We start from the raw sequence: 26,722 nt of genomic DNA on the forward strand, positions 1-26,722 counted from the left end.
GTCAACCAATCCATGGTAGATATTGTGCCGAGGGGCGGGTTAACGTGTAGTACAGGAAGACGGCCCAAAGTGAGGTGGGGATAGGAAATCATTTAGTTGGTTCGCTACTGGCTGGAGCCAAATAGCGAGGTGGCGAGATTACAAATCAACAACATAGATATTAGTTATTCTGATACATACAACGATGACCCGCTAACCCCAAGAATGGACATAAGTTAATTATGACGGGGGAGAAAAAGAAGAAAAAGCGGCTGAACCGCAGCATTCTTCTTGCAAAGAAAATTATAATAAAAGATGGAGGCAGCGTGAGTTAAATATTTATTTTTCCTCGTTTGCCTGTCAGTTCAATACATTAGCCTTCAGTGATTCAAAGTTAGCCAACTTGACAGTCCGAGGTGAAGCCCCACTGCGCTGCATTATGTGTGTGTTTGTGTTGCTGCTTTATTCGTGTATAACGCCAGAGCTTGTTGACCGTTAGCTCGGCGGACGAGCATCCACCTAGCTACTGTACCTAGCTCTGATGCTAGCTGCGATGCTAGCCCGACGTCGAGCGTTTACACGTCAGCTCCACCGAAGGGACGCTATAGCTAGAACTGTACACACGGTACCTACCGTGTGTACAGTTCCTACTCTCACCCAGATGGTTATAAACACGGCCCGACCGTGTGAATTCAACATGCACTTGTTGGCGTTGGTCAACATCCATGTGTTTGTGTCCAGGGGTGTTGAGACTAGGTTCCTCAGGTAACATTAGGACATGTCAGCATGAGGTGATTTCAAATAGGTCCTCGTAAGTTACGTCAAGTGGATGACCCGTTCAGCACTAACCAAACTCAACCCAACTCTTGAGCTGCACGGACCACCGATAGTTACTAGTTATATATATATATATATATATATATATATATATATATATATATATATATATATATATATATATATATATATATATTAGCTGGATACTTCGCTTCTGGAATTAGAGGGACGAGTATCGCATGGAGAATATGCAGCTTTGTTGGACAAGTTTATAGCAACCACACGTTCACCATGTTACACGAAATAGTCGATCAAATCCACATTTCAACCTTTAAACAAGACACCCGTTGGCTTGTTGAATGACCAAACGAAAAACGTCAGTCGAGACCTAAGCCCATGTGTAAGGGGTGTATAATATCGTTTTTAGGTTGGAAGTCAGTATCTTGATGGCTAACGTTTATTAAGAACGAATACGAGCCACCCTAATCTAATCTTGTAAACAGCTGCTACAACGTTCACTTCAATGTCTAGGCCAGGGTTCGACATAAGCTAACCTCGGGCTCTCTGCTTTACTTGAAGTGATGGTCCGAAAAGTAAAGGCTAGAATTCACACATTTAACACGTTTATTTTTTTAACAACTCAGGTTAAATATGCTTTTTGACAGATCACTATACCAGTGACCAATGGTAGCTGCGATTCGGGTTTAACACCTGACATGATGTAACCTGTTAAAACCGGGCACCTGCACTGACATGGCTGCTGTCTGCCTATTTTACTTATAGGTTCAACTATATATATATATATTTTTTTTACGTCTAACTATAGATCCATCAATTGTGCTGCAACAATGAGGAAATGACTTGTGGGAACTATTTGTTCCTCATTTTGCAGTGAAGCAGGTGGCGTGATCAAATTTGTAACTGAAATAGATGGTGCAGGGGGAGGGCTTTGAATTGGACAACCTCTAGTGGTAACGTATCTCTATAGTCTGTCACACCCATGGCTGTGGTCCCATAATGCTCTGTACCAGACGCCATGGGGATAATGATGAACCACCTGGAATAGGACTGGTTTGTAGTATATTCCTTGAGCAGATTCTGGCCTACTTTATAAACAGTGTTTTCACATGTAAAACAGCTTCCTGCCAAGGCTTCTGCTCACCATACACTTACTCACATCACTCTCCTGATGTGCAATCAGTTCATTCTATCACTGTGTAATGACATATCCTCTTGAGGGAAGGTTCTGTTCGAGTGTCATCATTGACCCGGATATATACCGGCATTTCTCATAATTTAGTAATAGAAGCGGATATGTTTTTTGATTCTGTATATCAGCATTTGATCAATTGTGGTGTATGGGCTGTTTCCGTGTGATGTATTTTCTGTGCGTTTGCCGCGCTGTGTAGAATGAGTAATTGTAATACCAAGAACCGTTTTAAGAAGGTGATTGCAGTGGTCGGGCAGGGATTTCTGTGTGAAATAAGTAATAAGTAGTACTAGTATCATTAGCTTGGTAAAATGTTCCTTGCTGTAAAATGTATTGATATTGGATTTCATTGAATTGTACCAGCTTGTTCCTAACTTAACCACTGTTAAGACCACAACATTTTAATGATGAACATAAACAGGGTCCCCTTAGTAGGACAGCATTAACGGTTCAAAGAGTATCTACTTTGTCTTCTCTGGTAGTTGACTCGTGTTAAGCCATGAGGGTTGTGTCTTCCTACTATGCACACATATATATGTATATAAATTATCCATTAGCGTTGAGCTAGTGTTTACTTTGTGTGGTGAGTGTGTGTGTAAGCCTCTCTGGTAACGCCCGTCTCTAACCGTCTCCCCTCTAGCCCCAGGGCATTGGTGAACCCAGTGTTTACCATGCCGTGGTCGTCATCTTTCTGGAGTTCTTCGCATGGGGTCTTCTCACCACCCCGATGCTCACGGTGAGCCCGTCGTCACACAACCTACACTCCTGAACATTGGCATAACTCTCTTCTGATGCATTCACAAACCTCCTTTTTTTAAAGACCTATCGCTAAAGGAACATTTCCCATTGATGGGAAATCACAGGCGCCCAGCACTGCTCGTCATAAATAATTGAATTGCTAATCAAAAGGGGGTGGGCACCCCTGTGACGCACTCTTGTTGTCTTTGTATCTGTGTGTGTGTGTGTGTGTGTGTGTGTGTGTGTGTGTGTGTGTGTGTGTGTTTGTGTGTGCACTGGCTGATGCTTTGCTTGGTGTTAATGGACTGGGAAATATGAAAAGGGCATCAAACAATGCTTTGTCTGAGCACCGGCTCTTTGTTGAGATGGCTTATCAGGGGCTCAGTGGTCTGTGTTGTCAGAACATGCCGTAGACCAGACGCTCCACTTGGTCCACAGTGCACAGAACTGACTGTGTAGGGCGATTCTGTAGGCAGTCCCGGAGGTGTCAGCTTTTTCCCCTGAGTCTGTTGAGTTACCAAGGGGGAAAATCCTGATGTGAAAAATAAGATAATTTGCGCACATTTTAATTTAATTCTAGTTTGAAGCATTTGTTTCGGAGTTGGAAACGAAGTGGTTATTGTGTTCATTTTAATTTCATTTTAATTTTTTCCACTCATCTTTCGATGGTAGAATTAAATAAGATAGCTAGTTATTCTTACATTAAAACCTAGCATTTGTTATCACCACAAAATGATAAGCAAACATTCAAAGACCATAGCCTTATGGCATACAGTTATCAGAAAGTGACGGTTATAATGATGCTAATTACTAGTGGATGTTTGTTTCCATGTTTTACTAGTTGCATCATTTTTGGATAATTAGAGCATGGCAGCACATTAGAGAGGCTGCTTCACTGCCCTTATTGAGAACATCCCTACATTTGTAAACAACAGTGTAGTTTCTCGCCTAAACCACTTCCTTTGACCGCATGTGTGATGATTGGTTCCTTCTGACCTAAACCCCGTGACAGATACATTTTGTTTTGTTCATGTTTGTACATCCTAGGTCAATGACCAACATGAGCTCCATGTACTCTCCAGGGAGATGAACTTTGAACTTAAAACTGCTTTTAAGCTCTTTGCTGAACCCGTCTCCCCACACTCATTTTCAGCCATTTCACCAGGCAATCTTTTGCTCAAGGTCACAGCTCTTCAGAATCGACACCTGTTATCGAGCGATCTCACTCAGGCTTCGTCTGGGTCCTAGGCTGACTATCTTGGCTTCTAAAATAATCATACTTCATAGTTCTGTCTCTTTACACCATAAATCAATGAAAGAAGTTCATGGATGCACTTGTATTTCTAGTTTTAACAGAGGTTGAATTTGACCTCTTCCTTATTGTCATGCAGACTCTATGTGCTCGGTTACACAGCCATGGTAAAGTGCGTAGTTGTTAATGGTTGATTAGGAGGAGGAGGAGCTTGGTGGTTAGTCCAGGATAACGGCTCCATTGTTAATGGCATCAGTGGAGGAGGAGGAGGAGAAGACTGGGGAAAGGTCCAGAGAAGCCCCAGTGTCAGGGTTAACCGTTGTTACCCAAGCTAAATGCGATTGATCGAATTGACGCACTCTGTGCCATTCGACAAGATGGTCCAGAGGGAAATTGTGTGCGTGCACCAAAACAGAAATCCATTTGATAAAGTGACAGTGAATGAGCCACCACTCACTCAGTCACCCTCCCCCACATCTCCCTTTGTATCGCATCCTTCCCAGCCACTGCTAGGGAAGGCCTTGTATTAACACATCTTGATAAGATATACCCTGGCTACAGGGGTGTCTGTGTGTGTGTGTGTGTGTGTGTCTCTGTCTGTCTGTCTGTCTGTCTGTCTGTCTGTCTGTCTGTCTGTCTGTCTGTCTGTCTGTCTGTCTGTTGAAAGTATTTTATTCCATGTATTATTCCATGTTATGGATTACCAGGATAAATTGAGATTGATACACTTCTTCTCACATCACTACTCTGAATCATATCCACTCAATTGTTCTTATATTTGTTCTTGCTCCTACCTGATAGTGTGCTGGAACCTGATCAACGCTCCAAATCAATTGTTATCTATTCATGCATCTCTCTGTAGCTCTCATGATATAACTGGCCCAAGGGCATCTTTTGCTGCTTTTGCATCTGTTGACATTGCGGTCAGGCCTACCTGATCTGTTTGCTCATCCCTGGTTGGACTAACATTTGGAAGCCAACCATTGAGCGCAGGTCATGGTTTGACTTGTGCGATTGCCTCTTGTGGCTGAAGTAGTTTTGCAGGGTTATTATTAATGTTGCATGTTGTCTCCCCAGGTATTGCGCCAGACATTCCCCCAGCACACATTCCTGATGAATGGGCTGATTCATGGAGTCAAGGTAAGAGTTGGCACCGACCGACACCCCAACTGTTAATTTGTGCTCCATTTTCCTGTCCTTTATCTTGGCTTCCAGAGGTAAATCCTTATTTTAATCAGTGCATTTGTAACCTTCGTGATAACCATGACCCAATGTGGGACGTCAAGGGTCTTTTGGCTTAAATGTGTGTATTTTGCCTAATGAGTATCTCAGGCGGTTCATACTTGTTGACAAATTGTTGAATAGGATCCAAACCTACACAAGTGATGAAGTGTTATAACCAGGGCATCTGCCAAAGAGCCTTCAGCCTTCCAACTGAATATGGGCAGCAGTGATTAATAAAAGACCTCAAATAGCTTTGTTCTAATAAATCAGACACTCTAGGTTTGCATTGTAATTCTATTATAATCTTGTCGGAGTTGAATCTGAAAATAACAGTTCATCATAATCCAATGCTCCGCGCCATTACTTTAGTTTCATTGTATGCTTTCTCTTTCGCATTCTCTCAAATGCCCTCAAACGCTCCCAAAATCGTGCCTTCTCCTTTTCTCCATTGGGCTTCCTCACGCTCTTCTCCTCTGCGCCTCTCCTCACAGGGACTGTTATCGTTTCTCAGCGCTCCTCTGATCGGGGCGCTGTCGGACGTGTGGGGCCGAAAGTCCTTCCTGCTGCTCACCGTCTTCTTCACGTGCGCCCCCATCCCGCTCATGAAGATCAGCCCGTGGTAAGCGTCCGCCCATCCCGAGAGCAAGCCAGAGGCCGCTGACGTCAGTCAGAAAACACGTTTTCGCCAGTCATCTGATCTTTCTTGCGAAGGCAGCCATTGCCCCGCGGTACACTGTTGGGATACACTGACGCATACCATTGAGAAGCATTCCTCAATCGCTCTACCCCACCAATGGTCTGGCTGGCATGTGTGTGAGTGTAGGAGTCATAACAAGATGTTCCGCCAGTCAAATCGCTATAATGCGTACATTAATCAAATGGAAATGATAAGGCGTATGTCTAGCACCATCGGCTCCACGTAGTGAAATGAAAAACATGTGGCGTGGCGTGAGCTCTGTCGAACCGAAGCCATAGAGAGGCAGACGGTGTGTTGCCTCTCTCAGGTCTTTGCGTATCCCCTTTGACCTGTCGTCCCTCTAATCTACGGCTCTGTGGCTAAACGCTCCTCTGCCCCCCCCCCCCCAGGTGGTACTTTGCGGTGATCTCCATGTCGGGCGTCTTCGCCGTCACTTTCTCCGTCATCTTTGCGTACGTGGCTGACATCACGCAGGAGCACGAGAGGAGCACGGCTTACGGTTTGGTAAGGAGGCCTTTTGTGCTCTCAGGGGAAGGGATTGACTTAATGGATGGGTAGTAGCCTGGGTAATCATCAGAAATTGATCGGTGGGATTACACACACACACACACACACACACACACACACACACACACACACACACACACACACACACACACACACACACACACACACACACACACACACACACACACACACACACACACACACACACACTATTGGAAAATAACACTGCTCACAGTGGAACACAGAAAGGTTCCGGCAGCTTCCTTCTGACTCATCCAGTAACCCCAACTCCGTGCTTCCTTCTCTTCCCCCCCCTCCCATCCCCAACCACCTCTCCAGGTGTCTGCCACCTTTGCAGCCAGCCTCGTGACCAGCCCTGCCATCGGGGCCTACCTGTCAGTGACCTACGGCGACACCCTGGTTGTGATCCTGGCCACGGCCATCGCCCTGCTGGACATCTGCTTCATCTTGGTGGCCGTGCCAGAGTCTCTCCCTGAGAAGATGAGGCCGGCCTCGTGGGGAGCCCCCATCTCCTGGGAGCAGGCGGACCCCTTTGCTGTGAGGAACCCCCCCTCTCTGAGGAACCCCCCCCTCTCTGTTTCGTTTTCCGGTTAAAGCATAGAAAAGGGGTACTTGAGAGGACTGGATTCGATTTTCAAAAAGCAGAGGACTGTTTCTGCTCAGTCTAGTGTGGGCAATAAGCTCCTCTTACTGAGCGGTTCAAGTAGTGAGTGGTTGGCTCAGTGTATATTCAGAGGAACAAGCATAGCAGGACATTTTGCTCTCTGCTGTAGCACACTTGACACACATACACACACACACTCGGATTCCAGAGAGCTGTCCCTGGAGTGACCGCTATTGTCATGCCTTGGCGGAGTTCAACTCTGTCCAATGGCTGATGGGCATTTCTCTACTCCCTCAGCCAGAGGTTTATAATCCAACGTTCCAAGAATGTAGAACCGTCAGCTCGTTCCAGTCCTGTCTTTTTAGCGTGACGTGCTGCATGATAAACAATATAATGAGGAACAATACAGCGCCTTTTGGCTGGGTCTAGCGGGTCTCAGTTTGAGGTGCGTACGGCCATGGTGCACATCCAGTACAACTTGAGGACGTGAACCTGTTTTGGTTCTGCGTCGAGTTTTGCCGAGCGGACCAATCCCAGCCCCTGCTGCTGCGTCGCCTCAACAGAAGGTTACAATCTTTGGGAGGCGCACGTCAGGCCCTTGCGGTGGACGCAAGGAGGGTCCGCGAGGACGTAACGGGTCCGTAACCCCCTTGCGTTGCGTGAACGTGGGTCCATAATCAGCTCTCTAGACCTAGGCTTAGCCGAAAGTGCTGTGTCAGCCATAGGCGTCGTGTCACCTTGCCGTTGTTTTTGCTTCACAACGAGCGTCACAACGATAACATCATAATTTATGAGGGAAGGGTTCACCATCGAGAACTTAAGCTCAGCGGTTTGTCGGTTTGGACGGAGCCACCATGTCTGGCTGTGGTAAACCTTCCATTGATTACGGTGGCGGGGTTTCCCAGCCGAAACGTAAAGGTTGATGGAGCACTCGCTAGGCGCCACGCTGATGGGAGCTGAGGGGTTACAGAAATCAATTAATGAGAGAAAACGCATACTATTCAGATGAACCCATGTCGTCCAACACACAGGATTTTTGCCCCGCGGTCTGAGTTATGCTTTTAGAAGTGTATTAATGCAACCTGTTCTGTGTGTTTGTTTGCCACCAGTCTCTGCGTAAGGTTGGCCAGGACTCCACAGTACTGCTCATCTGCATCACCGTGTTCCTCTCCTACCTCCCAGAGGCTGGCCAGTACTCCAGCTTCTTCCTCTATCTCAGACAGGTAAACACTCACTCGCTCACTCTTTCTAAAAGCTGGCTAAAGCTGTGGTCCATCGTGTCCTAGCTTGATGCAGTGGTAAGCAATGTGACAAAGCTCAGACAAAGGGGGTGGGGTGTTCAAATATATTTTTGTATTCACAACGCCTTCAAAATCCAGCCATCTCGGGTGTTGTCCTGAAATGGAAATTGATTACACACACTCAACCATTCCTCAACAAGATTGGAAAAAGTAGGTGTGCTGAGTCCGGTGCTTTTTGTAAGTTCCCATTGTCTTTTTCTCCCATATTTTTTGGTGGATAAGTAGACCCCTATTAGATGCCTCAGCAGAAACAAATCTCTTGCCAAATAGTCAATGACATTTTCAAATCAGCAGCCAGTCACACTTCAGAGGTCTGTCATGGGATTCAAGACACGGAGGATGGATTGGAAGGGGGGGAGACGGGGGGGAGGCTTTGGCAGTTAGAAGCCTTAAGATAAACTGACGGCAAGGTGACCTGCTCCTTGTCTAAACTGGTAGCATAAAGGAACGCTGTTGTTGTTTTAACAGCTCCTTTCTCTGTCTCCCCACCGCTCTCGGGAAAAACCTGTTGGGCCAGTCTGACACTCTTGCTCTCAGACTCCCTTGTGTGACCTATTTAGCAAAATAAAATGGACGCATCGAGGTCCCTGGGTGCATCCTTTCCTACCCGCCTACCCTCAACTCCCCCTCTTCTCCCTTCTTCAATCCCAGCCTTCTACACTGTCAGATCAATAGTAAATGCCGCCTTATGGCAGTTGCTGTCGCCGATGTTTCTATCAATTCAGGCGGAGCGGCGCAGGGTTGACCCGCTTCCACCCAAGAGAAAACACTGCGAGGCACAGCGGCGCTGTTGTTATTCCAGCGACACCGTGCTATCCCGTTAACGTTTCTGATTCTGTTTTGAAGGGTGTGTTTGGCGGAACAGTGCTTCCACGAGCTATATTTAACTTTGTGTCCTTTTGATCTGCTGTACCAACCGGGTCGCCATGAAGGCATTCTGTGGTTCACCGCCACCGTACACTTAATGTCAACCCCAGGCTAGCTCCGTACCCATCAACGATGTCTAAATTAGTGCTGCCACAGTCAACTCCAAAAAGTACAGGTACAGATTGTCAAAGTTCCGCGACCAAGCCGTCTGTGTGGCCCCGTTATTTAGAAACCGGCGATTCAAAATGTGTACGTTCATTTTTTTGCTCGTCATTCTTCGGATATCTTGGTGTTTACGAGCTGTTCAGATAGCCAGACCCAACTCGGTGTGTTTTGGACATTGGCCCCGCCAATGTCAAACGCTTGGAATGTTTCCCCTGGAGCCGTTCACTGACCTGTGGTGTGAATGCTGTGTGGCCCCCCCAGGTGATACGCTTCACCCCTGAGACAGTGGCTGCCTTCATTGCGGTGGTCGGGATACTCTCCATCTTGGCTCAGGTACCCGGATAGGTCACTTGTCACTTTATTGTATGTATTTGAAAGAAGGCATTGTATTTGTGTACATTTAAGTAAAATTGGTGTATCTAGAAGTTTAATTAAAGAGCTTTGTATTTATCATGGTGTATAATACAAATGAGAAAATGTATCTTTGGATATGTATGTGATTGGTTAGGCGTTAAGTGTATACACATAACATTTTGTCTTATTAATGTTCTGTGTATATTAATTCCTAAGTCGCAGTTCTTTCAGGCATAGTTGTCATGTGATTTGATTTTAATATAATAATAATAACATTATAATTATATTATCAGAAAAATGCCTGATCCAGAATAGGGACTTGTGTACTGCGAGGGACTGCAGAATAAATTGTGTGTTCTCTTTCCCTAGACGGTGGTCCTGGGCATGTTGATGCGCTCCATAGGGAACAAAAACACTATCCTGCTGGGTCTGGGCTTCCAGATCCTCCAGTTGGCCTGGTACGGCTTCGGCTCCCAGCCCTGGTCAGTACTCACACCTGCGCACACACGCCACCAAGGAGGGAAGCGAACCCTTCCGATGAGTCACTGGCTGTGTGAATGAAAACACTAATGAGACTTGCTATGCAAATGTAGTCAAGGACACTTTAAACTGTAAGGGCGTGTGGTTTGAAAGAAGGAAAACAACAACAACCCAAGGGCTGAAACTGAACCAACCGCCTCTTTTAATGTAGAAGACGTCTATAGTCTCGGACCATCCATAGGCATAGCGCCTCTGAAATGACAGCAATTAAAATAGCACAAAAAGCATGTTTTGCATCGAAATAATAGAGCTATTGTTCTTAAATGGGTAATTATGTAAAAACATTGTATATGTTTATATATTTATTTGCATTTACCCAGTTTAGCTCGTTCTTAATCCTTCCCTTTTCGTATGGTGAACTGCGAGGAACCAGATGGGTGAAAACCTAACTTTGTTCCTGGGGATTATTGTGCCTTCTGGTTCCTTTGGGTTATCACACATCGCGGTACTGCTAAATCTGCTGTGCTCAAAGAAAACATTTAAGAATCAAACTAATCAAATAATTTCTTTAATTAAAAATTAGCAGTGGTGGTACCTGCGGTAAAATGTAGGGTCAAAAAGCAAGATGTTTTTTTTGTTGGGAAAGTTGAGCGGGACAACCAACAAGCAGTGTTCTGTGTGACATTGGGGCCGTGTTCTCTGCAGGATGATGTGGGCGGCTGGCGCGGTGGCGGCCATGTCCAGCATCACCTTCCCCGCCATCAGCGCCATCGTGTCCCGCAACGCCGAACCCGACCAACAGGGTAGGGTTCTTTACAATGATTTCTGCCTTTTCTGTTCTTTATTGAACCGTGTGTGTCTGATCTGGAGTATAGTGTGTGAAACAGTCGCAACTTCATCTTAAATAACGGGGATGTCTTTAGAACGGTACGTCTGGTCTTTTACATCTGCAACGTACGTGGCACTTTTGGACTGACATTACCAAATCTTTAATGTTGCCAAATATACAATCTTTATAATCCCATCCAACAGTATCAACGCATTGAATAAATCTAATTAATTCATGTAACTTGGACCTCTGGTTACCTGTGATGCCGTTTGCTATTGCTACATTTTCTAAATTATTAATCAAAATGAATCCCATCTATGAAAACGATTGTTAGTTGAAGCCCTTCTACCCACACACTTTGTGAGCTGGAGCTCAAGTCGTTTTTATTATCTTGGCATGAAATGTATCGTATCGCCCTGGTGACGTGACCCTTACGTTTTTGGTGTGTTTTTGTTTCGGACACACACCCCCCACCCTCCATCCCCAGGTGTGGTCCAGGGGATGATCACAGGAATCAGGGGTCTGTGTAACGGTCTGGGCCCTGCGCTGTACGGCTTTGTGTTCTACCTGTTCCATGTGGAGCTGACCGACGATGACATTGGTGGGAAAGGCGGCAAGACGAGCATGGCCAACCCCACTGACGAGGTGAGCCCCCCCGAAATGCCCCGGGCCCGGTGATGGCCAAAATAACCTAACAAACACACCACATATACAGTACAGATATAGGCACACGTTAAGGCCCATGGTGAAGACATGTCCCAACAATAGAGGCCATCAGATGCTCACACAATGGACACACTCATTCAAATCTATCTGCTGATAACACTCGGCCGCAGCCCGGGGTGCTCAAGGCCAGGCAGGTGTTCTCGAGAAGCCCCCACACCAGCCTTGACTCCCACAACTCGCAACACACAATTCGCTAGAAGAAAACACATAAGACTGATACACTCTGAAGGACATCACGCTCATTTAAGCAGAACCTCTACAGAGGCGAAGCTCCGGACGACCTCAGCGCTGTTAGGGACTTAGACATTTTCGCTCGATCGATCTCTTACGCTCTATAGCTCAGTATAACCTTTTTCACCATACTAAATAAATCCGAGGCCCTCGTGCCGACAATTTTATCTCCTCTCCGTCTCAGTTTATCTGTTCAAGTAACTAGGCGGACTATTTTTCCCAACACCGGTTTGGTTTCTTACAAGGCACCTCAAAGCGTGATTTAAAGGAGAAATCCGGTGTAAAATGGATCTGGGATATGTTTAGTATGATAACGAGTTGGGATGTTCGTTTGGGAGCCAAAAAGCGCATGTAGACGCATTCTTAAGTTGGCTGTTTTTAGCCGATTCTACCAAAACGCTGTAAACTTGGAACGATGGGGGCATGTGTTATGGTAAAAAACTAAATCGCTATTTTAAACCAGTTAAAAGGCCAGAAGTAGCCCGACACTTCTTTGGTAGTATAATATGAGTCTTAACATATAAAACGAGGCATTGATAACTTCGTAAGTGTACAGATTGTTTATTAAAAATGACATTTTATACACACAATACCATCAGTAGTTCACCCGTCGACGCCATCTTGTCTAAGTTAGTTGTAAGTTGTTTAAAATAGCGATTTTAGTTTTTACCATAACACATGCCCCCATCGTTCCAAGTTTATAGCGTTTTGGTAGAATCGGCCAAAAAAGCCAACTTAAGAATGCGTCTACACGCGTTTTTTTGCTACCAAACGAACATTACAACTCGTTATCATACTAAACATATCTCAGATCCATTTTACACCGGATTTCTCCATTAAGTCTCAAACCGCAGTTATCTCTCTGAATCTCTCTAGGTTCATTTGGCGACCAAGGTTGGTGTTGCCAGATCTCTCGAAAATGTAAATGCTTCAGTAAGATAAGATTGTATTTTGTACATGGTGCAAGGCCATATTGGCTTGTAAAAAGATTTAGATCGTCCCACAATCTGCCATATCCTGTGAAAGGAAACGGTGCGCCAAAATAACGATGGTAATCCTCCTTACCGGTTGTCACAACGCATGCTAAGCCCCGGGCCTGAATCTGTCTCTCTTTACAGAGCGCCATCATCCCGGGCCCGCCGTTCCTGTTCGGCGCCTGCTCGGTGCTGCTCTCCCTGCTGGTGGCGCTGTTCATCCCGGAGCACACGGGGCCCGGCATGAGACCCGGGGCCTACAAGAAGCACAGCAACGGGGCCCAGAGCCACTCGCACAGCCCGCAGGGCAGCGGCGCCGAGGGCAAAGAGCCCCTGTTGGAGGACAGCAGTGTATAGCCCCAGCTACCAGGGAGGGGGGGGGGGGGGGGAGGGGGGGGGCTCAGAGGACGCTCGCACCTGCTCCCCCCAACTATCGTCCCTCCCTTCCACGCATGGTCGGATGCCACCGTTTGTCCTCGTAAAGCCTCCTTTCATGCCCTCTGGTACACTGTAGAACCAAAGTGCCAGCGGAGGTTCCCGGGGGCTGGGTGTGTGCAGGTGAATTCCGCGGCACAATTCCTGGACCCCGCCCCGCCCACAATTTTGTAGTGGCCTGTATTTACAGCCACGGTGGCATGGAGTTATGTTGGCAGAGAAGTTTGACCTTGTTTTGTGTGCGTGTGTGTGCATTTGTTTATGTGTGTGTGTGCGTGTGCGTGTGTTTGTTTTTGCGAGAGAGTAAAGGATGTTTTGCCGAGCTGGACTCTTTAGTTTCCGTCAGGGTGAAGCAGTGCACGTAACCGCCCCATAGAAGTCCCTTAGTTGAGGTTGTGATGGGCCGACCCAAATCCCAGCTGTGAGAGTCTTCTTGTTCTCTGTATTATAGCCTCTTGAGAGGAGAAAGGTGCCCCTTGTGTCCAATAAGAGTATAACAGTTAGTTTAGCACTTGTCCTCTCTTGGCCATTCAAATGCTAACTGGTGTAGTGCTGCCTGTCAGTTGGGACTACAGCCACTTTTGAACTGTGAGCAGAGGAAAACTTCACAGTTAATACAGTAGGGGGCGTCTGAGGACTGACGATGAGTCTCCTTATAAGAGCAAGAAGACGCCACCTTATCTACAACGAGTTGAATCAGCCAGTGCAGGAGGCAAAATGCTTTGGTTTCTCTCCCTCCCATCCCCATTGATTTTAGGCTTTTATTCAACTGAGAAATGTTTAATGAAGCTCTTCTCCACAAAGAAGCCGTGTCCGTCTAGATCAGCAGTACAGTTTGGGTTGTATATTTTTCCTCGCTCCTCTTTTTTTTTTTTATCGAGGGAAGGTTATGCTCAAAGTTTTTATTACAGAAAACAATTCTTGCCATGAAGCACCTTGAGATACATAAAATATAAGTTAGGCAACCTGTATGAAGACCAAGGTCTGAATGGGCTCTTGTGATCTATCGCTCCCATCGGAGCCCCGACATGCATTTCCATTTCCTCTTATTGGCTCCAACTTACAGTAACATTATTTTATTCTGAGGTTAGGTTAGGTTATGGCAGAGTTAAAGGTTTTGTTTGTTTTTGTTTTTGCTTATGCTTCTGCAAACCTATAGTGTCTTTTGGAAAGAATATCATTTTGGCTCAATCAAATATCATTTCTGCTCCTGCAGTTGGAAAAGATCTGATTTTATACGGGAAAACATGTACTGTTAAGTGGTTTAAAAGAAAACCATGTGGTGTCCATCCCTGTGTTAACGGCTGCTCAAAGACTACATTTCTTGCAGCGCTATGGCTCCATCAAACAGAAAATGGGCCGTTGTACAACTGGTGTTTTATTCTATACATTATTTTGAATGACTGGTTTTATAAATGACTCAAGTGCATTGAAATAACCAAATCATAATCTGATCTGGACTAGCTAAAAGTGAGTGTGAAGCATAATTTTGTGCCAATTTTGTTTTTCTGCTATGGTTTTTGCATCGTGTGTGTATGTGTATTAGTGTATATGAATGTTTGATATTTTTTGGGTTGTTTTTTTTTGTTGTCTTAACTATGGCTGAATCTGTATGTTTGAATGCTATTTCTCATAGCCTTTTAAAACTTGATCCAATATTTTTTTGGAATCGTCTAAAAAAATTAGGAATTATCAAGTGTCCATTTTTGTTTTTGTCTTCGTCCAAACGTCTCAAATTAAAACCTTAACATTTAAACATTGAAGTTAACTACAGCTTTGATACGCTTTTTTTGTTTGGTTTTAGAATATAATAAGCAGAGGAAGTAAAAATCATTGAATGTTCCAAGACAAGCATTACATGTTAATATACAGACTTAACACGGAATACCCCAACCCAAAATCATACGATGGCTGCCATAGTTTTATTATTTCACAGCAGTCCTGCATAGACTATTATTCTGGCATTATTGTCTCATCTCCCTTGTCTTTTCATTTTTAACCCTTTAATTTTTTTTTAAACATTTTTGGACCAACACATGCAAAGTGTTCCCCTGCGTTTGGACCTTGCATAAATTGATATGGTTCTGCACCAGCCACATGTGCACACATGCAACTCCTAGACGACTGTAAATGTACACAAATCACCTGTACATACAGCTAATGTATATATCTATTGCTCAAGGAGATGGCCACTATTTGTATGGTGCATACATATAGATTCCTAGACCTACCTAGCTAGCCACTCCTTTTTTAGTACATCGTGGTTTGTGGCCTGAGCCCCCTCTTTGTGTGCCTAAAATTAGCCAAGAAACGAAAATGGCAACATGAGTAAATGGTGGATATTCTGTAAATATGGGAAACTAATGACAAACTATTTATTAAAGGTTTATTGTACATTGAGTTGTTTGAGTTTGTTTTTGTGGGTTTGGGTGTATTTTCATGTTTTATATCCAGGCCAGCTATTAATGTGATTTGGTGCAGAGAATTTTGGAACCAGTTGCATATCAACTCAAGTAATGGGGATGTCTAAAGAAAGGAACATCTTTATTTAACATCCACAAATTACTTTGTTAATCATTTGATTATTTAAAATGGCAGAAGTGAAATGTAAATTAGGAAAAATTATAACTATGTAACTAATCCTTTTTCAGGATAGTGTGACACATTTTTGCTCTTTATATCTGCATTTACACAATTGTGCCTTCATAAAAGCAGCCCGATCAAGATAGTGGCAGGTTGGCTCAAATGCATTGTTTTATTGTTTTGATGACCTTGTTGTTGTGCTTCCCATTTCAGCCACATGGTGGCAGTAGTATTGCTTCGAAGAAACGGTTGACAGGGTCAATAACCTTATTTACTCCGTCCACTAAGCCAGCACTTATCACCGTGCATTGCAATGAGCTGCAATACTCCGTAAATAATGCATCAAACTTTCATGCAAATTTAAGCATGTGGACAAACCGTTGGGTGTCATACAATCTTACTAATTTCTCAGGAAGAAGGAAAGACTAGCATTCGGTTTCTCTGTACATGTTTATGTTTGAGTGAGTGAGTGTTTGAGTTGCGATGGAGCGACGACGACATGAAACAAACCCACGGCCTAGTGGTCAGATAATTGTTTGCATCATACGGAAATTGTGGTCTTTGTGGCAAGTCAGTCAACCAAACCCGCCCCCCTAAAATGAGAGATTACTAATCTGATGGTGCATGAAAATGATGATGTAGGCGAAAGTTTCAGAGTGGAGCAGCAGCAGGTGCAGAGTGGTTTTAGCAAGAGGACGGAAGAGATAGCAATAAGGCTCTTAGCCTTAATCCATGCCCATTGTTTACTAACGAGCGCTGTAATGGCGCCGGGCTTTGCCATATGGGTTTGGTTAGATAAACTAATCAGCACAATGGAGTCTCTTTAAGCACCAGGTAATAATCGCCTCACACACTATGCCATGCAGGCTACGGTATTTCTATCCATGCGCAGTGTGTAATTACAAATAGGGTGGGTGGGGGTGAGAGAAAGGCTGCGAGAATCCCAAAATCCAATTGAATCGTTGCGGAAGCCATAGATAGCCGTCTTGCATCTAATGTTGATACAGCAACTTCCAGGACCGCTTGCAACAGCACAAGACTGGTAGCTTAAGGTTGACCTGGGGAAGCAACTCAAGTTCCCAGGAAAAAGTTGCTGTCACAACACTGAGGCCGGACATGGCGTCGCTCTCCGAAGCCTCAAAGCAGGTCATCCCCTTGGAAATCACCGTCCCTCGGGGAAGCCAACGAGAGGAAGAGAGCGACGCACGCTGAGCTGGTTGACGGGCGAGGTGTGAGCCGGCCCATCAATGTAGGGAGCAGGGGGTTGGCTGGCCAGTCCCTGGGCCACAACAAGTATTTTTTTATTGAACCTTTATTTAACCAGGAGAGTCCAATTGAGATTAAAAAACTATTTTTCAAGCAAGTCCTGGCCAAGAGGCAGCAACAAAGGCAGCAAACGTTACAGTTAGGCCTACAACATACAGACAGTATGTTGTAAAAACAGTAATGACAGTAGTCACACATGCCTCAAGGTGGCTGTGGATCAGGAGAGGAGAGTCGTGGGTGAGATAGTGCTTCCGGGACACAAGCCGGTACTGGGTCGCCTGGGCGAGGAAAAAAAAAAAAAAAACATGGTGGACAGATCATGGTGGTTGACTCTCATAACAAGAGAGTCATAGAGGCCCCAAAGTAGACGTTTGGAAGAGTTAATAGTTACAATTGAGAAGAAAAGATATGTCCTATAAATACAAGGCAGGGTAGAAGGAGAATAGAATAGAAAATCAAATCATGGGAGTGTTTATAAGTCAGTAAAGTATTGTATAAAAGGACGCCAGTGCTTGAAAAATCGACTTGTGTCCCCGCTTAGAATAAATGTGACTTTCTCTAATTGTATATATTCTTTCTTTACAGAAATCCATCTAAGTCGGTGTTTCCTTGACGCACCATAAAGATGAATGCCTCCTTCCGGGCCTTTTAAAGCATACAGCTGTGCAACATATCAAGAACAACCAGTGTCTTTTGGGAGGAATAGGGCTACACTGCTGTATTAGCAGTCCCCAAGAATGCAGAAGAATTTGAGTCATTGCTTTGAATGAAAAGCCTTTCGGTGTTCAGGTTCCCTTTGATCATATCAAGTGTAGAGGGGAAAAAGTGGATGGTGAGTGCCATTTCATGTTTAATTTGTCATTTACTTCCTGTACTTCACAGTACAGTAGGAACGCTTCCATTCCTGCATGACCAGACTTCAGAGTGTTGGCTGGTCGGTAGAGGCCACAGAAACGTACAGACCCCCTGATGCCACTGCAGTGTTCGGACACGTGAGTCTCCCTCCCAGACTCGTCATGTGCCTTCAAACACAAAAATAAATGTATTCTCGGTACGGTGGAAATGGCAACAGGAAATGATTTTTCCTCAGAGTGAGACACCTTCAGGACGCGGACGTCCTAAGACATAGGAAGCGAGGGAGCGAAGGGACGTCACAAGGTGTGCGGGCCCCTTTTCCTGCCCTGCCGACGCAGGGCGCAGTGGCGCCTCGAAAGGGCCTTGGGATGAATCACGCCTGAGCCTCATTGTTCTTCCTGTCAAACAGGCCCGTGTGAACAGGGGAATCGTCTCTAACCTCTGCCACTCGCACCGCTTTCCCATGTTCTATATGCAGGACATCCATGTTCCTTCACATTTCCAGGCACGTGTGGTTGACTGTTCACCCAGTGGCGTGGTTGTTTACCTCTGGGCTGGGCTCCTGGCCCTTGTGGGATCCAAGGTTCTCAAGTCTTCTTGGAAGGAAGCCACTGTCTATTTTTTGCCATTGTATTATGTAGTAGCCTATACATGTTTATCCGTTCACCCATCCCGCCGTCTTCAAGCTCCCAGAATGCCTCATGATTCATTGATAAGGCAAGACTTGGTGACACCTTGTGACGTTCTCCAATGTAAACAACTGCCCCCTAACAAGGTTTCTGGTCAACCCAAGATGATCTGAACTCTTGATGACCTGTTAAAATGTTCCAACTTTGACTGAGGTCTCAAGGCAGACCTACATGAAGGCTTATGCATGAAGGTTACATCACTTTGTTTTATTTTCTAATGACCCAAAAGGCATAGCTTCAGGTCTTATGATAGTGGCATGGTTAATAACACTATGTGGGATACAGGAAATGCCATTCAGACATGAACAATAACAGTGAGCCACTGTGGTATTGTGGGTTTATTTAAGGATCTGATAATACACAGAACATGTAAACACCACATGCAGTGCTTTGTGCATATGACCACAGAAAAGTTGTTCAGCCAACCATTGGCTTAACCCGATAGGCTGCTATGACCATGTTGTGCACGTTATAATGGGATTAACCCCCCTCCCCCCCCCCACTTAAGGGGTAGCCACCTTGCAGGCATTGGACGTTTGCATGGAGAGGGCCCCTGGCACCTCTTTTGGACCACTACAAGTCGGGGCTCGTCAAACGGCCCTCTTCGATACAATGGCTACCGGCCAGGTTTTCTGTGGCCAGGTCATTTGCTCATGAGTCATTTGTTTTTCCTTCATATTAGCTGCTTAAGGAACACATCGATAGTGCAGGGGCGTAATTACCCTAATTAAGTTCAAGGGAGCTAGTGCCCTAACAGTGAGGTAGACGCATTGATCCAGCTCGCCAGATACTCTAAAAATATTGCTATTGCTATTGAGTAGCAGGCATTTGGCAAAATGATCTGTTTGTTTATATGGCCAGGGATTAATAGTTGATAAGATTGGATTCAGTAGCTGCCTGTGGGATTACAGCGATGTTAACTTCATTTGAATTAACTGTGGTACAAATCTGTTGTCAATTCCTTTGACTTGGGTCGTTTGTAAACACTAAACAATATTCCCTGGAAAGCCCCGCTCATATGACGTCTATGGCGGACTTAATACAGAATCGGGCCATGGCCTTATCCAGACTGCACACATTTTAATCTCATTAAGGTGCGTCACACCTACACACCTAAGGACGGCAGAGGTTATGTGATTATAGTTAGGATCGACAATTCATGGCAGCGCACTACGTCTATAAAGCCAGATGTTCCTGGCTAGGAGGTCACATCGGCTCAGTGGATCCATGCCACTCCCCCTCTGGTAACCTTTCATTCAGTGCCCTGTGAGGGACACACAAATGCAAACATTGTCTTGGGGCCTAAGAAGCCCTTTGGATACATTTTAGGTTTGGTTGCACTGCTTTCAATTTGTGTTCTTGTTACTATGGTTAATGTTTTTATTTTATTTGTATTTATTTATCAGAAATGTAATTATTGTTAATTATTGTAGGGTGTAACCTTGAAGTCACAGCAATGCTTCATATCATTGTCCCTTTGGCAGAAGCATGTTTGATTCAACTATGGCCAACTATTGGCATCCATCATTTTTACGTTAGGGAATCAACCAGTGTTTGTTTTGGTGATATTGCCTGGAGAGTCGCAGTGGTGATGGAGATGGCATTGTTTTCGAATCCCAGTACACAAACATAACTGGAATAGAAAACTTAGTCGTCACAAGATAGTTTTGTGTTCACCCCTAGCAACGTGTTATCCTCTCATGAAATTGGAGGACGCTGCAGACTCAATCGGAAGTATGATGCTTAAAAAAACATCGTTAGGTCATTCATACATCCTCCGTATTCCCTTCCCCGCTGCTAAAAATAATAGGGTCATTTTTTGGCGAGAAGTTCTCTATCAAAATCCTTTATTACAATGTTACACGTGTAATACTTATCTAACAGTCCTAACTAGACCAACGAAAAACATATTGCGCACAAGACCGAGCCAGATAAAACGTAAACAACGAAAATCTTTGCATTATGTGCAACATAATATTTAATCAGATATCAAAGTACTCCCATCGGATTTGCTTGCTCGCCAAAACAGTTAACCGTAAATCTCAGCGATTCCTGTCGTTCAACAGTCACAACACTATACAGCGCCAACATGCAGAAATGCTGTAACAGCAGTTGGAAACCTTTCTTTGCCTCGCTGTGCTTGGTAATCCAATAAAATCCAGTCCGTATTTCCCTTTCGCCCCATCTGGCTCGCTGGAAGGTTTTGTTTACTGGCGAAGAGGCAGGGAAGAAGGGGATCCTAGGGGACCCGAGACCGTTCAATCTACCTCTTTTTGGGAGAAAAAGTATCATTTACGCTTGGTTTTATATATTTTTCTCCTCCACGCCGATGACTGCCATCAAGGGTTTCACCGGGTGCGGAGACACTGGCGCACTGTGCTATTCCTGCACAAAAATGCAAGCGGACTATCGAGCAAGCCACCGCGAGGTCTGACAGCGTTGAGTCGAAGTCTTATTGAAATCTCTGCATTGGTTGAAGAGTTTTGTTTGGATTTATTTCCCGACCGCAATCCGTGGTTGCAATTTAAAGGCAGGAAGACGATTGGAGCTACTTCCCGTCGGTCGGAGTTTGGATTTTATACAGATAAAAATACGTGGATTAAGCGCATTGACTCGTGTTTAGTGCACTACGCCACGCGTGTCGCAAAGCAACGTTCTCGTCGTAGTGCGAAGCGTTAATATCAACGATTATTTCGTGAAATGTTGTAATGCAGATGGATACGCATTTACAAAGAAGGCATACAATGCTATTGTATACAAGAAAATAACTATGAGAGTTTCAGACCCGCACCAACTTTAGTTGTGGCCTGGACAGTCGGGGAACTAGCGGTTGTTTGCTAGCGCTAGCTCAGCATTGGCCAACACTGTCTGTTGTGTTACTACTCTCTGCTGTCGTGTTGCTATCGGCCTGTCACGTGTGTTCGTCTCCACACATCATTTGTACTGCTAGCCAACACTGGAAGACGGCACCTTTTTTTTATTCGGAACCAAAACACCCGACCCTGGAGTCATGCCGTACCTATGGGTTATCGGTCGGAGTCCGCACCAGCACCAGCCATGAAGCTGCTAACGTTAGCCGCTGGACTTGAACACGTTGGACTGTCCCTCCGCCCATTTCCCGGGATGTCTGTTTTTATTTGTGTTTGCCTGATTGCTAGTGCCGCGCAATAAAACCCAATTTCCGCCAGCGGCTTCTTTTTCTTTTTTTTTGTTGGTTGTTTTTGTTGCTTGGTTTGGGGTTTTTGTTCCCGAGGACTGTTTTAAATTTGATTTAGACGGCGTTGGGTGTTGACTTCACCTGAGTCAACATGCCGCTGCGGACTTTCTTTGTGGTTTTTGTGGCCACAGTCTGCGTTTTATGGAACAATCATCACACGAACGGAGAGAGTAAGTACTGTTTCATCTTCTCCACACTTGCAGCCAGCATGTTTTTTCTTTTTGTTTTTGTGTTTTGCATTTTTTTAATAATTGCACAGTTGACCCAGCGGTCTGTGTTGTAGCTAATAACACGTAGTAAACAATGATGTGGTAACATGGCACTGTATTGGGACGAAGTAACATGTCACTGTATTAGTGCAGGACAAAGGTTAACGCGTATCCAACATTTGAGTACACAAACCCTAAACAAAAAACATTCTCCCAGGTAGTGTTTTTATATTAAAGTGATATTAGCTTTATTCAACCTTGCTTATACCTTTTTGATTTAATTATTGTTCAGGTAACATTATGCCGTTTTATTTCGTTTTTATTTTTTTGCTGCAATATATATATATATATTTTATGTTTTTACAAAATATGTTTATCAAGAGGCCTGCTAGAACACGATATTTATCAAGATACAAAAATGAATGAATCGCCATCTATCTTCCGTGCTTTCCCCCCACATTTCACTAGTGGAACAACGTGGCTACACTTAAAACCTACAGGTTTACCTGTAGTCAGTCGCGTATTGCAAATGTGCATGTTGTGAAATGTGTTTCGAAACAGGTTGGTTTCACTGATCATCACGGGGCATAATATCTAAACAGCCTTAAGAGAAAAGTCAATAAACCTGTCGCTGATAAAGGTATTGTTATGATTGGTTTTAAGTCGACTACATGCAAAACCTTGAACATAATAAGGTCATATCGGGTTTGTTGGTTATTTATTGTTCAGAGGGAGAGGGAGGGAGGGAGGTTGAGCATCGGTGTTCTCTATCCCCAACTGTGCCTCATGCTGTTTCTCAACAGTCTAGACCTTCTGAAATAGCTATAAATGTTCTTGTGACAGTTGTCTTTGCCTAGTTGGAAGAAACGATGCCCTGTGTTCTTAATTTTGCCCATTCCATGCATTTATCTAGGCCTATGATAAATAATGTTGGGCTACATTTTTTAGGCACTTATGAAATTGCTATGCAATTCTTTCTTGAACGAGAGTGCGATTATTATTGACCTGGGTTCTGAATCTAACTAGCCGCAATCGACTAAGAGGATGTAGCGACTTAGTAGTAGCCATTCCCTTCATTGAGTGCCCTATTCATGAAAATAGTCTTACCTGATTTTATTTAATTGCGAAAAGCAAAGAAGCCAATAAACAACATAACAGTAAAAGAGCAGTAAGTTGCAATAACCATATGTACAGCCAGAAATGTGACGGGTAACGGGAGATAGCATAGATACACATTTTAACAAATTAAACGTTGGGTGCAATTTTAATTAACACAATGCCACAGGTAATAGTTACAGTAAGGGCCCCAGAGGTTCCCAGAGATGTATGAGAGGGGATCATAGCTATCTATGTACAGAACCAATCCGAATAATGAGTTGTGTACATGGTTTGATTAGAATGTTCAGTGTTTATGTCCTGATAATTTAAATAATGGCCCTGTTGTTGCACATAAGACTCATGGTTCACCATTAGTCAGAGAGTCTTGAAATACAGTAACTTTTCAGTATTTTCAATCCAAGAGAGCCTATTCTTATGCATAATACAGCAACAGATCGTTTTTTAAGAAACTTTAATAACACATTTTTGACTTGGATATGTGTTCCAACACTGATAGAGAATACTTGGGATTGCTCATCGTTTATCAGTTATTGAGCAAATTGGCAGAGTCATTGCTACTGTTCTTTATATATTTCTGAGGATATAAATCATAACAAGTTGTGTTAGTGCATTGCTGCAACACACACGCACGCACACAAACACACACACACATACACACGCGCAACCTCTTTTACGCTTCAAGACTAAAACCTCACACAGGAAGTGTGTAGAGCTTGGCGGCCCATCATCCACACAGGCTTTTCGTTACCAAGATTGACCTGAATCTAGACGAGATTCTCTTACTACTCCTGGACAGCCACGCACGCACGCGTGCACACATGCACACTCTGGCGCTGCCAGAGCCCCCGCCCCTCTCTACGCAAGCTTTTCTACCACGCTTTTCCAGCGTGGTTCACCTCCGTTCTTTCGCCTGATCTGGGTCGTCCGACCGGTATCCAGCTCGTCATTCTCTGCACAGCCACCTTGTGTGTCAACAGAGAGCCCCTTTGTCCAAGGTGCCGGAGCCTGTTGTCAGGCGGCACTGCCAACCTGTTGTCGTCGTCTTTGGTTTGTTCAGTTGTTCTCACCCCGGGAGGTCCAGTACTACGGCCGAACCCATTAAGGGACTCACGGCTGCACAACAAGTGACATGACGGTTAACACACGCACCTCCACATGTCCAGTTTGTTGGCCATGTATACAGAAGAGCAATGAATGTAAAAGGGTGTGCCTCGCCTGGCATAAATCCTGCTTAAATCGGATGAGTGCAGAAATGTACAACTACCCCCCCAAACCCCTCCATACACGTCTAGTGTGACACAACACGAGTGATTGGCAGGTAGTGTTCTTTCTCAGATATTTATCCTTGTCACCATGCCCCTGACAAAAGGAAATGTCCTTGTTATTCAGGTCTTAAACTTTGACGGATAATAATGACCCCAGTGTCATACCTGGCTCATTTTCCCTTAAAAAAAAGAAAAGGGGGCCAATAATTATATTTATCATCTTACTATCGATATTCATCAAGTTTAATTTTTTTCAAAGTATATCAAGATCTTGTTATATCATTCTCACACATTCAAAAGAATAATTCACACAATCCGGTATTTAAGATCTCTATTTATTCACCTGTTAATCAGGTTAAATTATGCTGCAATGCTCCACTGAACCTAAAATTATGCTTGAAGTGCTTTAGGCAGTGCTTAATTTTTCAGGCATAGAAATCGTCTGCACAGTCGCACGCCATCAGCACTCTTTCAGAGCCAATATGTCTTTCCATTTGGATAAATAAAAATGTCGTCGTGGTTTTTATGAGGGAGACCGTTAACAGAATCATGTTTGCTCCAGGTACGTCGTGAATCATGTTTTAATTGTACTCTGTCTCTAAGCCACTACAATATACACATGCTCATGGTGAGAACACCAGTGCTCTGTGGGCAACGACAACCACTGAAACCGGTTGAACGTCGAACTTCATTTTTATATCCATCAATGATGTAGACTACACAAAAAGAAGTGACGCTTCATTCAGGCTATAGTTCTTTTTTTACGTGTTATGAGGACGCGACCGCAGAACACATCCTGACACGCGGCAGGTTGCGGTCGGCCTCGGCCACGGTGAGCGTGTTCCTCTGTGACCTCGGTGTTCTGCAGATCACAGTCGACCGCAGCGCCGGCTGGAAAAATCAACAAGAGCAGCGAAACCTTGTAAAAGAGAAGTGTCGCAACGGCTCCATGTTTGTGTTCTCTCCAAACGCCCGGCGAGGCCTCCGTGCTCCCTTTCGTTTTCTCGCTCTCCCCGGCGCTGGAGGCCCCAGTGATGGTTTGTTTTCTCTCTATCCCTGTCTGTGGAGGCCTAGTGATCCTCACTGTGAGTTGGGCGACCGCTAGGCCAATGACAGGCCCAGCCTACTCAGTTGTCAGCCATGGTGAACGGTTGCCTTCTTTGGTTTAGTTCCTGCACGACAGAGCGGGAACGTCAAGACGACCTGGGAGTCAAAAAAATATAAATAATCATAACAGGGTGCATCTGTATTTGTGGTCATGTTCCTGCAGGATTGAAATAGACCTAAAACTAAAAATGTCCGCCACTATTTTTCGCTGCTGGGAGACTCACTGCCGTATCCTGCACAGGCTCGATTCCTTGCTGATGGAATTCAATGTAAAGTGGTCTCTAAAAAGTCATACATAGTCTCTTATTTAACTTCCAATGCCTACCAACCCCCTGAGAAGAGATCACGTGCTTGCACCTTAACCCACGAGCCCACGAGCTGACCTGTTGCCTCTCTAAGCAATTATTAAAGGGAAATATTTGCCACTGTGTACATTTCACAATTCTTCGGAGGATTGTTATGCACAGTAGGGTGCACTTGCACTGCTACCCACAAGTGAAGGCAGTTGTAGGCTGGCATTGAAATGGTTTTAAAACCTCTACAGGGGGAAGTTGGTTTCAGCACCTGCTGAGTTAATTTTAGGAACATCTTGTGACTAACTGTCAACCTTTTGATTGCTCTTGCTCTCGCTTTCGCTCTCTGTGTTTATTTGATCCATAAGAGATGGCTTCAAAATGCAGATAGCAACCTTGTTTAACTTGCTGCGGGGGAGCAGGGGTGAGCTGTGGAACCTTACTCGTACTGCCGTTGGTTTTAATTGGCTTTATACCCCGTGTCTTGGCCACCGAGAATCTGCTCTGGTCATGATTGGTGTGCTCAAACGTAGTGTCTGTGTTCTTAGTCTGGGCCGGCTCGTAAGCAGGCTATGTGCTGAAAGTTAATGAAGGGAATGGGCCATCCAAGTTGCCATGGCTACCCCATTGCTTGTGGCGGCCCGATACCTTTTATTTTTTCTACTCTGGAGGAAGTGATTCGATTCCGCCATGGTTGGGGCTTGTTTTTGGATTAGTGTTGTTGTCCTGAATGGCGATGCACAACACG

The 26,722-nt window shown here is 44.7% G+C and overlaps 2 protein-coding genes across 2 annotated transcripts in view; both read left to right on the forward strand.

The window, feature by feature from the left end:
* The first annotated feature begins 96 nt into the window (after nucleotides 1-96).
* mfsd14a2 (major facilitator superfamily domain containing 14A2) lies at nucleotides 97-15,771 on the forward strand. Its single transcript, XM_079751375.1, has 12 exons — nucleotides 97-305; nucleotides 2,607-2,702; nucleotides 5,034-5,096; nucleotides 5,672-5,799; nucleotides 6,267-6,381; nucleotides 6,724-6,942; nucleotides 8,119-8,232; nucleotides 9,604-9,675; nucleotides 10,066-10,178; nucleotides 10,882-10,979; nucleotides 11,493-11,650; nucleotides 13,081-15,771. Exons 1-12 carry the CDS (start codon nucleotides 222-224, stop codon nucleotides 13,291-13,293), a joined length of 1,473 nt encoding a protein of 490 aa, XP_079607501.1. The 5' UTR covers nucleotides 97-221; the 3' UTR covers nucleotides 13,294-15,771.
* A 5,211-nt stretch (nucleotides 15,772-20,982) lies between these two features.
* The window catches only part of insra (insulin receptor a), a 48,703-nt gene continuing 42,963 nt past the window's right edge, over nucleotides 20,983-26,722 (forward strand). The window contains exon 1 of the mRNA XM_079751466.1: nucleotides 20,983-22,151. Within this exon, the coding sequence (XP_079607592.1) occupies nucleotides 22,073-22,151 (79 nt within the window). The 5' untranslated portion in view covers nucleotides 20,983-22,072. The remainder of the gene's footprint in view (nucleotides 22,152-26,722) is intronic.

The sequence above is a fragment of the Pollachius pollachius genome, assembly GCF_949987615.1.
Source record: "Pollachius pollachius genome assembly, chromosome: 14".
Taxonomy (NCBI): domain Eukaryota; kingdom Metazoa; phylum Chordata; class Actinopteri; order Gadiformes; family Gadidae; genus Pollachius; species Pollachius pollachius.